Raw genomic sequence first — 14,067 nt, forward strand, 5'->3', positions numbered from 1 at the left:
TAGATAGTTATTCACCTGTCTCTAAATCTCCACAACATTAGAAGAAGTCAAGTGTCCTTAAGGTTTTCATCGCGTCTTCGGTGTCTCCTTCGAACACTTTTGACATCTGTTGTCAAAGTGATAAATGGCAGTTGACCTCTACAGTAGCGGAGATAAGGAACCTTTCGAAAAGCTTGACTTTGTTATGACGGCATTAAAGTGCTTTGAAATGATTAGAAATTACACGAGGAAGGCTTTTATGCTATTGCGAATCATTCACTGGAAACTCAAAAGTTCGTTTTTCAACTGTCACTAAAATAGGGGCAAAAGAATTAGGTTTTTTTTTTTTTCTTTGTAATTAATCGGTCAACATTGACGCACTCAGTCTGTCAAGGAAGTTCGGTACAGTCCGTTATGTGTCTATTATTGGTTCATCAAGATTAGAGCGTTCGCACAGGAAGGAAATTCTCATTCTCGTGCGTAAAGCCATGGCGTCTCTATCACCGCCTAACAACGAGCTGTTGACAATTGGAAGGAGAGAACATTTCACGAATTTCGCGTGCCTTTAGCTTGAAATGCGCAGCACGTAACACGAGTGTAAGTTGTAGAGTCGAAAGAGGTTGATCATCACATTTGCTTTCTTAGGTTACGGTATTTGCCAAGAATTGTTTTTTATATTTTAGTTTATTTGTAAGATCCTTCAATTTTTATAAAACCGCTAGATTTTTTATTAAATAAAATAAATACAAAAAACTAATGGTTATATAAAATAAATATAGATACAAAAAAATCTAACGGTTATAAATATAAATAAATAAATTTAAATGAAAATCAATCTTTAAAAATGATTTTAATACAATGGCAATGTATTAATAATTTATTGTCCTTATAAGGACTGGCTTAAAGAGGCGAAACAAGAATGCTTTTCATCTTCCCTGTTATCTGTAGAGGACAGTGTAGAGATAAGGTTTTATTGAGCTATTAAAGCTCTGATCATGGCAGGAGGGTAACAGCAATAGCCGAGCCTCAGTTAGAACTTCATTGGCTACAGCATTGCCATCCATTACCTCCAAAGTATTAATCACCGCATCACACGGTCGATTCCAACCAACCATTCCCAATAATTTATTGACAATTGACATTTATGACTTTAGGGGTGAAGCAAGATGCTTTTCATATTCCCCGCTATCTGTTGTGGTTACAGTGAAGGCAAATTTTATGAGCAGATTGCTCGCCCTGAAAGGGCATGGAGATTATGCATCACTAAAGGAGGCTAATATAGCTTTTGGTCTTCTATATTTGAATATGTCCGTTGGATCGTATGCTGCAGCTTGCTGAACCAAATCGTTGGGATGTGTGGACGTCTTTAGGAAAAACTTGGATGCTAAGGATTGTAGAAAAGAGAAAATATAGAGAATATTTGTGTCTCTGTGGAGTTGATTGTTTCTAACATACCACGGGGCGTTCAGAATCATTCTCAAGCACTTGTTCTGCACACGCTGTATTTTGATAATGTTAGTATTAGAGGTGTGGCTCCAGGCCGGAGAGGCATAGGTGATTATAGGAGGAATCATCATCTGGTATAGTTGCAATTGGATTCTATTGCTGAGCTTGCTATTTCTATTAATTAGCGGATAGATCTGAGCTATATAATTTATTGATTTCGCTTATAATTGAATTGTAAGAATATAATATGAAAAATCTAAAGGTTTATGAATTATAAATAATGTTCTAAATTTTATTTTAAAATATTTAAAATATTACAAATTATCCTAAAAATAAATATAAGTTGCACTATTATTTCTAAAAACATTTTTGAAAATTATATACAGTTTTCTAGACAAAGATTTATTCTACATCTTAATGTGAGAAGCGCGATGACAATCAGGAATACGTACGTTGATTTCATAGAAACGTAATTAATGTTGTAACAGAAAGATTAATTGCATTTCCATAGTCTACTAGGTCTGATGCAATTGTATATATTTTCTGTCTGGTTTTTTTTGTCTATTAGGAGAAGAAAAATTCTGGTTTCAGTGAGGAAAAGCCCTGCTTTGAGATTGGCTAGCTGAGTTTCAACTGTAAAGACATGTAGAAAACAAAGGTTTTTTTTTTTGTTTTCTAGATGGGATTTGAATTCAGGTCATTTCAGCGAATAAACAATTCGTTGTTAAACGACTGTAGCTACGAAGTCTGTCAAGATATTTAAATACTGATTGATTCTATCCTTTCTTTGACAGACATATTTTTCCAAAATAGTTTTGAAGTCGAAGGCACAAGTATGAAGCTCCGTATCACTAGACATAATCAATGACTTGTGCTCAAGCATTGCGATGCTACAAAAAGTTAATTAGGCAACACTTCAAGGACACACTACAAATACTTTATAAAGAAAAGCGTAAAATAAAATAAAAAATCACGAAATAACATCATGGTACGCAACACTCGCCTGAAATGTATATAACCTTATCAACGCCATTTTAATTATTCTTTTGAATGAGACAAAGGAAGTTACTTTTGAAAATTAGCATTATTATTGCAACTTCCATTCATGTGATCATATTTCATAAAAGATTGTGTGCTTCTTGATCACACAATTATAATAATATACACGAATTATAAATTTCATCTCTGACTATCTAGAGGGAATGTTTGGAATGATAACGAAGGACGTTAAGAGAAAAGGCCTAATCTTTATGGACAAACAGCCGACCCCTTGAGTTATCCGTAAAGCCACAAAGTAAATGTTTAACATTGCTGATTGATTTTTTTAGCATTTAAAAATAATATTGACTGCAGAAAAAAGTATCTGAATAATGATGAACGGGAAGATAATTACCATATCTGGCACACATTTTAAGATGTTTAATAGCCATAGTTTTAATTTGCAATTTGGTAATTTAAGCCAATAAGAATTACAATTTGGTCGGCTAAATCCCAAATTGCCAGCCCATCCTCGTTCGTTCAGTATCCAGGTAGATACCCAACAGGGTGCACCACGAGAAGGTGAGGATTGGACATTAGGTCAGAAGCCCAGGTCGGTTCTCCGCATTCCTTTATAGGCTATGTGGGGGTCTCCTCTCAGTTAAACAGCTTTGACGCTTAAGCACCTCAGAGTTTTCTAGATCTGGAAAAGGCATATGACAAGGTGCCAAGAGAGAAGTTATTCAATACGTTACAGTTATATGGGGTCAATGGGGCATTATATCAAGCAATACTTAGTCTTTAGTTGAGTTGTAAGTCAGCAGTTAAAATTGAAGGAAGTACAGGAAGATGGTTTAATTTTAAATCTGGTCTGAGACAAGGATGTACATTATCCCCTCTGTTATTCATTATCTATATGGATCACATTATGAAGGAAAGTGGTATTAAACATGATATCAAAATTGGAGATGTTAATGTCAGCTGTTTGCTTTATGCGGGCGATGTTATACTTATCAATAAATCCACTACGAGTCTGCAAGATTCCTTGACTAAATTGAATCTGTTGTAATAGATATGGTATGAAAGTGAGCATTAAAAAGACAAAGACAATGAAAATAGGCAGAATCGTTGAAAGTGTTGTCAACTGCATTATGAACGGAGAACCTGTGGATCAAGTAAAACATTTCAGCTACTTAGGCACGATTTTTAGTGAAGATGGTAAATTAAATATGGAAATAGACAACAGAATCAACAAAGCTGGTATGGTAGGAAGTCAACTGAATAAATTCATATGGAATAAGAGAGAAATTAGTCGGAACACTAAATTAGCTATATACAAGACAGTGTTCAAACCAGTTTTAACTTATGGATCTGAGAGTTGGGTCAGAAGTAAAACACTTTACCAAAGACTAGAGACCACAGATATGAGAATCCTGAGAAAGATTAGAGGGATGAACAGATGGCATCAATGGCAATATCATATTAAAAACGAGGATATTAGGAAAGAACTTGACATTATCAGCATCCAGGAATGCGTTAGCAGAACTAATCTTAGGTGGTATGGTCACTTAAACAGAATGGGCGAGGAAAGATTGGCAAAACATGTGTTCTCTGCCAGGTTAGCAGGAAAACAACCCAGAGGAAGACCAAGATACAGGTGGATTGGTACGGTACAAAGTGCCTTAGACGACAGAAATATAAGATCTGGTAATATTGGAGTCTTGAAAAGTAACAGACTGATCTGGAGAAAAATTGTAGATAGGAAGTTAGTAACGATGTAAATTTTTCATGTAGTACTATCATATCCTGTACACCTCTTGAGGGTACATGGCAGGAATTGGATGATGATGAATTTTAATTTTATTTATTTATTATCGAACTCAGTAATGAGGCCGAAACAGTATTAGATTGAAACGAGGAAGGAGCGAGCCAAAAGCTGTTTACGGAAAATAAACGATGAGCAGGTATCAGCTTTCATAATCTGATGATCATTTTTTTATTCGAAACGGCAAGTACATCTTATTGCTTTCCATGTATAGTATAAGTTTTCTAAGTTTCTTTTTTGGTTTAACGTATTATATATTGTTGCTTTTTTTTCATATTTCCATATACATCTACTGGTTCTTAACGTTCTCCGTTTTCGATCTAATACCTATCTCGGCCTCATTATTGAGTTCCGTAAATCTGTCAAGTAAGCAACTGAAAAATGGCAAAAAATATGATTATCTTTCAATTGAAAATTCATTTCAGTTCAATATTCAAGTACATTATTAATAACAAAATTTAATCAGTAATGTTAAACATTTAATTTGTAACCTCGCGTGTAGGCCAAGGACTTTTTCTTTTATTTGGAGCTACACGGCAATAATTTCCAAAAATCCAAAATCATAAAAACGAGAGGCTTTATTTAGTGCAGTATTGCTCATTTTGATATGTTAGTTACTTCTATAAGTTAAAGCACATTATGTAATTAAGAATTACTAATCGTAGAATGTCACACTTTGATTTTGTTATTAAATTCACAACACAAAATATTTATAATACAAAAATATACAGCCTACAAGACTGCTTCAGTTTTTTTTTCATATTAATATTAGATAGTATATATAAACTGTTGGTTCTCATCAAGAGGACAAAAACTTTCTATTCAATATTTACTGTCTTAGCAAATTGAAGCCTTCTACGTTCTTTATTTTTGTATTATACTCATACATTTACCGAGAGTTCATTTATGAAGAATATAACTTTCTGACATGGGATTGCTGTGGTAATGAACAGAGGGTTTTCGTCCTTTCAGATTTTTGCGGATCTCTGATGAGAACCAACAATTTGAAACAGCTTCCAATGAAACCTAATAATGCATTAACGTAAGTAGTTCAAGCCAAGGCAATTTCTATTTCTATACCGAATATTTATTCTCATAAACTCTCTGGTTACATTCCAAACTTTTGTCTTTCATCTACTTGGTGTAACTGAAATGACGGATGTCAAATATCGGCATTAATAAAGATTTATTTTTTTATTTCTTCCTTTTGTATTGTGAATATAATTCATAGATTATTTTACTCCAATGATTTCATTTCACATCAGTGATTTCAGTGATTTTATTTCTTTCACTTTGAAGAATACTTAATGAATAATAACTCCATCATATTGACACGCTTTATCACGCCTGTCAAACACACATATCGTAATGACAATTGACAATTGACATTTATGTCTTTAAGGGTGAAGCAAGATGCTTTTCATATTCCCCGCTATCTGTCGTGGTTACAGTGAGGGTAAAATTTACGAGCAGTTTGCTCGCCCTGAATGGGCATGGAGATTATGCATCGTTATAGGAGGCTAATATAGTTTTTGGTCTTCTATATTTGAATATGTCCGTTGGCTCATATGCTGCACTTTTGACAGGCTTTTAAATATATATCTATTCTGTTATTAATAAAGAGGTTTGTAAAGAAAATTTCAGAAAAATATATTTTATAGAAAGAATAATTCAAAAGAAAAAAAGAAAAAGACTATTCTTTAAAGTTTAATATTTATATTATTAAAATTTTCAAAAATTTTAAAAATAAGAAACGCCGTAACAAACAAATAGTATAACATTAATAGTATAATATCCAAACATGGTTCATACAAACCGTAGTGAATATGATACGATTCTATACGTATGATACGATAATAATAAAATAAAATTATATCTAAGATATAATTTTATTTTTTTATTATTACCATTTATATTATACCATGAAATTATTTTGTTTTCATTATTTATTATAAAACGAGACTAAGCGACAAGCTAATAGCTGGTCGCTTAGTCTCGTTATGAAACCGGATACGAAAGAGCTCCGCAGTTAACACTTTTTTTTTATTTATTGATCTCAAATATTTACATATATATATACAATGATCATCTTGAGTAACATTCAGTATATTATTTTACAAGGTTCAGCACTAAGTGTTACATATAAGGAAATTTCAATAATAATGATGATAACATAAGTTTTTTGCGTTCTTTTAAAATAACAATCACAGTAATAATTTGCAATTATATAGTTCAGAGTTACATAAGTTATATAATATTACACGTTGTAGTTTATGTTGTTGTTGTTTTTTTCAAAATTTAGAAAGTGTGACTATACAACAGTATTTACACATATGCAATTAAAATATTATATTTCCTAATTCTCACAAACAAACAATGTAAACTCATTATTTACATAATTTTTAATTATGTAAATAATGAGATTTATTATTTACATAATTATTTAAGAATAATTTATTAGATTATTTTTTCATGTTACATAGTAATATTATATTAATGATATTATCACATAATAATCAGTATCTTCGGTATCTTCTTTATTGTTATATATTTTACTGACGGTCTTGTTACATAATCTGCATTCTTTGATTTTAAGGGTTACGTGGTGATTTGTGATGTGTATATTAGTGTTAATGGTGTATTAACTTTGTTGGTATATTTTCCAGAGTTCGTGTTTTAATGTTCTGTAGTTGTCTACGTGTTTTAACTTTCTTGGTAGGTTGTTGAGTTGCGTGGGTATCTGATGTGATCTCACAAATGAACCGTATGGGTGTTGAAGGGTGTAGGGATGTAGAGAGTTGTTGTAGGTCGTGTTATACGATATGTGTTTCTGTTGTTTCGATAGGTGATGTTGAAGTTGAAGGTGATGTTGTTGAGTTGCGTGGGTATCTGATGTGATCTCACAAATGAACCGTATGGGTGTTGAAGGGTGTAGGGATGTAGAGAGTTGTTGTAGGTCGTGTTATTTCTGTTGTTTCGATAGGTGATGTTGAAGTAATTCCTTAGTAGTAGTATGTAGTGTTTCAGATTTTTAATGCTCAGGATTCTGTGTGTCGCCATGTGCTGGTCGGATATTGGTTGTTGCGTGTAAGGTGTCCAAATCACTGTTGACACAAGTTTTCTGTGTAATGTTTCTAATTTTGTTAGGTGGCTGTTTGATGTGTTTGCATAGACTGTTATACCGTATCTGAGTAGGGATTCGCAGATACCATGATATAGGAATTTTTTTTATGTTGGATGGAATAATGTCTTTTACTTGGAAGAGTTTTGCTGCGATGATCCGGAGTTTGATATGTAGGTATTCTATATGTTTTGTCTATTTCAGGTGGCAATCAATATAGAGACCAAGGTATTTTGCATGTGTTACAGGTTTGATTTCTGGACATTGGCAGGTATTTTTGTTGTTAATGCAGCGGTATGTGTGACAGTGTATCGATAATGGTGCGGGGGCGCATAATTCTTGGGTTGTGTATTATCAACATCTGTGTTTTGATGCCGTTGATTAGAATTGCGTTTTGGTAGACGTATGTTGTGATTTCATTTAGTGTTGTTGTTGTAGAAGTATGGTAGAAGTATGTTGTGATTTCATTGTTGCGCTTTGCAGAGAGCCATGTTGATGTCTATGTGGATTGCTAGTAGTGCGGTGTCATCTGCGTATTGAAATATTTGACTTCTTATGGCCATGTTATGAACATCACATCGTTCATGTATATGTTTAATAGAGTGGGTGATAATATGGCACCTTGAGGAACACCGTGTTTTATTTGTATACTCCCAGCTGTGGCATGTACCTATTTTTGTTACTTGTGTTCTGTTTGAGAGGTAGTTCCTGAACCATGTATGCAGTGTTCCTCTTATACCTATTGAGTATAGTTTGGTGAGTAGTATGTCATGTTCAAGTGTATCAAATGCTTTGGTTAAGCAGAATAAGAACGGCGTACTTGTTTTTGTCGAGAGCTTTGTTTATTGTGTCGGCGATGTCTTCTAATAAAGCGATGGTGCTTTTTGTTTTCTGAAAGCCGTATTGGTTTTGTGAGATGATGTTGCACTTCTGTAAATAGTTCTGTAGTCTGGTGTGTGTTATTTTTTTCTAGATTTTTTTGAGATGACTGGTAGGGGTACCTATTGGCCTGTAGTTCTGGATATCGTTTCTCTTACCGTGTTTGTATATTGGCGTAATTATTGCAGTTTTTAGTTGTTGTGGAATAATGCCTGTGGCGAATATTATGTTCACGAGTCTCAAAAGTTTTGGATTTATTTGTTCAAAGTGTATTATGAGGTCTGTGAGTCTTATTTTGTCTATTCCTGGAGTGGTATTTGGTTTTAGTTGTAAGAGTGCTTCTTTCAGTTCCTGTTTTGTTATGGGTGGAAAATACAGCGTTTGTTGTTGACTTTGTGTGGGTAGTTTTTTGTTGATCGTTGGTAGTTTGTCTTTTTTGAGTTGTGTGATATTGTTTGTGAATCATGGTTGAATGAGTTTGCTAGTTCCTCTTGGTTTGTCCTGACCGAATCTTGGTTTATCCTGACCGAAGCTTTTTTGCAATAAAATCTTGTGCTGAAGTTTTCTTTTTTCGAGTTTCTAATTCGTTGATTGTAGCCCTTGTTTGCTTCATGTTGTCGTTATATTCCATGGATTTTTGGAAATAGTAGTGTCTTTTTGTCCTACAAATTTTTGTTATTAGTTTATTTCTTGTGTTTTTGTATAAGGTTTGTAAATGTGTGTTACTGGGTGACTTTTTAAGTTTTTTCCATAGATTTTCCTTTTCAGTAATAGTATTTAGTATGTCGTCATTTATCCATGGATTGTTCTCTGTTTGTCGCCTCGTTTGTGTAGACTTTATTGCTTTTTTGTATATTTCTGTGAACTTTAGTTGAAAATTCTCGTATAATGTTACAGGATCATTTGTTTTAAGTAGGCGATTCCAGTCTGTATTTTTTACATGGTTATCGACAATGCTCTTTAGTATGATCGAGTTTTGTAGACTTTTGTGGTGGTGGGAGGGGGGGGGGTAGGTAACGTAATAAAACGAAGTTGAGACAAAGTAGTGATTGGCAATTTTGAAGTTAATTACTGATGATGTATATATATATATGGATGGGAGCCCGTATGTTGATATGATCAATGCATGATTGTGTTAGTGAAATGTTGAGTATTCCTTCTCTTGTTGGGGAGCTAATGGTAGGGTTTATGTTGTACTGGCTTAGTATATCAAGATATGTGTTAATGGTTGAAGAGCGTGGTCAAGAGTATTTATGTTAATGTCTCCTATTAGGATGAGTCTGTGTGTTGTACGGGGTTCGATGCCGCTTAGCCATGCTTCTAACTCATGAAGAAAGCTGAGTGGATTATTATCTGGGGGGTCTGTATGTTGTGTTTATTGTTTATTTGATACTATGGTGGCTATTTGTGATTTCTAAAATTAGTATTTCCGCATGTTCGAAATGAGTTTGTTTTTCAGTCACATTGTATTTTTCTTTGATAAATGCCACGATGTCACTTCCTCTTTTGCTTGGTCTACATAAGTTGTAGGTTTGATATTTATTTATGTTGTATGCGTAAATTTCTGTGTCTTTTATTGCAACTTCGGTTAGTATTAGCGCATCTATGTTTATCATGGTGTAGTTGAGCTGTGTTATCAATGTAAGCCAGTGTTTTTTTTATATTTCTTATGTTTGTGTGTACGATAGTGAAGTTGGTATTGGTGGAAATGAGTCTGACCATTTCTTCAAAGAGCTCAAAGACATTGAAGTTTATATTTTCTAACTGGATATGTTCGCCTATGTTTGAGATTTCCATTATATACTTTTAAGTGATTTCTAATGTTGTTCTTAAGGATGTGAAGTGTTAGTGTTTTATATTGGTAGGCTATGTAAGTCGATTCACTTGTAATTATATAAACTCGAGTGTTTTCATTTTTTCCCATAAATATCTGTGAATCCTCCAAACGAGATTGTAGTTTTTCTCTGTCTTTGTCTTCCTTTCTTGGTATAAAAGATTTTTGAAGTATGGAGTCCAGTGTTCAGTTATATAGATTGGTGTTGGGAGTTTCTTGTCAGTTAGGATCGTTGTTTTCGGCCATTACTATCAATAACAGATTTTATTTTCCAGATTAATTAAATAATTTATAATAAAGAAGTTATTTTTCATTCTTCTTGATTATATATTTAGATTACATAATAATAATAATAATAATAATAATAATAATAATAATAATAATAATAATAATAATAATAATAATAATAATAAACAAAAATAGTAAAAAAATAACATCTGATCAGTGCTTGCAGCAAGATAGCTCAAATTGATTATAAATATCGTCATGATCAAGTGGCCAAAATAATTCATTGGCATATATGCAAAAAATATGACTTTCCTTCTTCTGGTAACTGATGGCAACATAAAATAGAGACAGTGTTGGAAAACGAAACGACAAAAATTCTCTGGGACTTGAGAATACAAACTGATCGGCATTTAGAGCACAATAGACCTGATATCACAATTATCAAACATCGACAGGTTTGGATTATTGATATCGCAATACCCAGTGATAACAACATTAACAACAAAGAACTGTAAAAAAGTTCTAAATATTGAGATCAGGTAATCGAAGTTGGCAGGCTGTGGCTTAAACACACTAAAGTTATCCCAATAGTTATCGGTGCACTTGGTGCAATTTCAAAGAAGCTGTCCAACTATTTACAGCAATTAAATATCAACGAAGTGATCCCATATGACCTACAAAAAACAGCATTACTTGAACAGTCCATATTTTACGACGCTATTCTTAGATTCTTGGGTGGAATCTGAATTGTTCTGTATCATCTGTCAAATTGTTGTTTAAATGATATCTTGTTTTGACTGTGTATCAATTATGTGCATAATAATAACAATAACAATAATAATATAAATAATAATTATAATAATAACTACTTTCGATACCCTGCTACACAACATATTGACATATCTTTTAACTAATCTAAATCAGACAGAAGAACATTTAATATTAACTTATTCATGCAAATGATTTATCATGATAATCATTAATAATTACCATGAGCCCTAAAAGTTCGAAATAGGTCGCAAGGATGCTTACTCGTGGGAAAGGTGACGCAATCCGAATGCCATTAGTATTACTATCATTAACAGATTTTATTTTTCAGATTAATTAAACAATTTATGCTAAAGAAGTTATTTTTCATTCTTCTTGATTATATATTTAGATTACAATTTTTAATACTATATTCTTTTTAGTTACAGGTTGGTACTACTTCGCATTCGGCAGATGAACGATTGCGACATTACGAAGGTTCCCGTACGTTTGCTCCACTCACCGGTAAGAAACTGTTTAAAATATTGATAAATACTGGAGTGTTTTAAAAGTATCCTATTTTTTTCCCTTTTGTAGCGGTTCTTTGTAACTTTCCCCTTGAAACTTGCTGAATAGCTTTGTTTGATAAATAAGATTGTTTCTGGATTTCTAGAAGACAAGGAAACAAATTTGAAAACTGATTTTAAAACATTCAAAATAAGATCAAGTTAAAGATTATTATTTTTTTTTACGATTAATAAGAATATTTCAATTGTTTTTAATTTTAAATCAAATAAATTCATCTAGTTTTGATTTTTATATATTAATTTGCTTATCTAATACTTAAACACTTAAAAGAAAGTAATGGAAAAATCTATTAAATGAAAAAAAAAATGCATCTAATCCTGAACCCCGTGTGGTGGCCGGGATAAAAATAGCCCCAGTGTAGCCCATGCATGTCGTAGGAGGTGACTAAAATGGGCATCCAGAGAGGGTAATGGATGGCAATGCTGTAGCCAATGAAGTTTTAACTCAGGCTCGACTATTGCTGTTATCCTCCTGCCATGATCAGAGCTTATAGAGCTATATTACCCTATCCATATATTTTTTAACAGATACCGGGGAGAATATGAAAAGCATTTTTGCTTCGCCCATCTAGCCAAAAAAAAAAAAAAAAATCTAATCATGATATAATCCTGATAGATAATTTATATCACGGATATTCATGTAGTGAGTCTGAAATCTTCCCAGCTATGTCTGTCCTATGTGAATCTTTTATAATAACAAATTTATTTTAAAATCATAAATAATACATAAAATAAAAAAAAATGAATGCATGTCACTCCGTATTTTCATTGATTAAGTTGATTTCGTATTGATTCTCCTGTTTTTTTTTTTTATATCCTGTTGATGTTATTTTTCTTCGAATCGTCGACTGAACTTGCACAACTATTCCACTACTCCCCTTTCAGTGTTTTACCATTCAAAGCATCATTCAATAGTTTCCTCTTATTTTCATTTTATGTTCTGTTTTTGCTCTTTTTGGTACCTAATGTCTTGTTTAATCTATGAGTCAGATGAGATATATACCATTTTACCTTAAGATCAATGGCCTATTATGGCTAGCTGATTTTCATAATAACAATGCTATGATATGATCCGTAGCTTTCAATTTGCTTATATTCTCAGACGGATTTGCCTGTTTTGTAGGAGAAAAAACTGGATTTTCGGAAAGGAAACGCACAATCTAACTACCGAGTCCATAATAAACATAATCCATTGAAATTGAAATTTAACGCGATTGGAGACAAACGACTGGATGATCACAAGAACATCAAATATAAAATAAGTAATCATGATAAAAACCGTGATCATTTCACAAGTTGTAAATATAAGTAAATGAACACTTGACAATAAAATTGAAGCATTCATATACATGGCGAAGAAATATAGCCAAGAAATGTATTAAAAAAAGATTATTGGTCTCTGGACATTTATCTCTTCAAGGAACAAAAAAAATTAAAAAAATAAAATAATAGATATAGCTGAAAAGATGAGCTTCATATATGTCGCGAATAAAAAATGAAAAAGATCCTCAAAAAAAAACCCTATTAAAAGAATAAAAGATACAATTGATGGTGATAATTATTTACAATATGGATATTTTTGAAGTTATTCTCAATAAATATCTAGCACTGACGACCTAATTAGATTAAAAGAATTGTTTGGCTTCCAATAACACTCCAGCTCTAAATGTATTATATCTAAACATGAGAAATATAAAGATCAAATGTAACTTAGACCTAATCTTACACAATTTAGCCATAAATGTGAATATCTTAATAATGCTATTCACAGAAAATTAATAATTGAAGAAGTCAGAAGCTGACTTCGGTGCTGATAGGATCTTCACTTTCCAACAAACATGCTATACACTAGAATCTAACTTTAGCATAGTAAAACTTCGTAGGTGATGGATGGTTTTCATCCTTTGATGAGAGGACGGGAATAAAATCCGCTAACGTCTTTTATTCCCATATAGGAAATAGGCGAGGCTGTCATAGGCCTATCTAATGTTTGGAGACTGAGAAGGGGGGAGTTCAGTCTCCACCGATAGCCAATCAGAAAGAGCTGTCTCAAGTCTATAACTACTCATACACAGTATCCGATAAAGAGAGGCGAGACCGCTGACAAGGGCTCTGCCATCTAGTGGTCTCTAATCCTAACATTTATTTATTATCTGAGATAGGGTGGGTTCAACGGTCGATTTTTTTGAATTTACGGGAGGACGAAAAATCCGAGGTTTAGAGAGAAAAAAAGCCCGCTTCACTGCCAGAGATTTACTAACTCGGGAATAGGTCGAAGAAAGACTTAGAAAAAGTTCTTCTAGTCGGAGACTAGATTCGAACTTAGGTCTTTCTTCAGGTGGCCTAGTGCTGTAGATGTACACGTCACATCGGCTGTGTTCTACAGGCTTCTAAGGCCAAACATTTTTGTTATATTTAATTTGATAATGAAAAAAGGAAAAAA

The 14,067-nt window shown here is 32.9% G+C and overlaps 1 protein-coding gene across 2 annotated transcripts in view; it reads left to right on the forward strand.

The window, feature by feature from the left end:
• Positions 1–14,067, forward strand: part of LOC150104932 (myogenic factor 5-like) — a 118,978-nt gene that overhangs the window by 33,960 nt on the left and 70,951 nt on the right. Inside the window, exon 3 of one of the 2 annotated variants that reach the window (XM_090396055.1) lies at positions 11,481–11,562. In XM_090396055.1, the coding sequence (XP_090252181.1) occupies positions 11,481–11,562 (82 nt within the window). The remainder of the gene's footprint in view (positions 1–11,480; positions 11,563–14,067) is intronic. The other variant, XM_090396056.1, reaches the window with a different exon arrangement.

This window comes from Typopeltis vanoorti, chromosome 7 (genome assembly GCF_054136105.1).
Source record: "Typopeltis vanoorti isolate ZY-2024b chromosome 7, IOZ_Tvanoo_1.0, whole genome shotgun sequence".
NCBI lineage: Eukaryota > Metazoa > Arthropoda > Arachnida > Uropygi > Thelyphonidae > Typopeltis > Typopeltis vanoorti.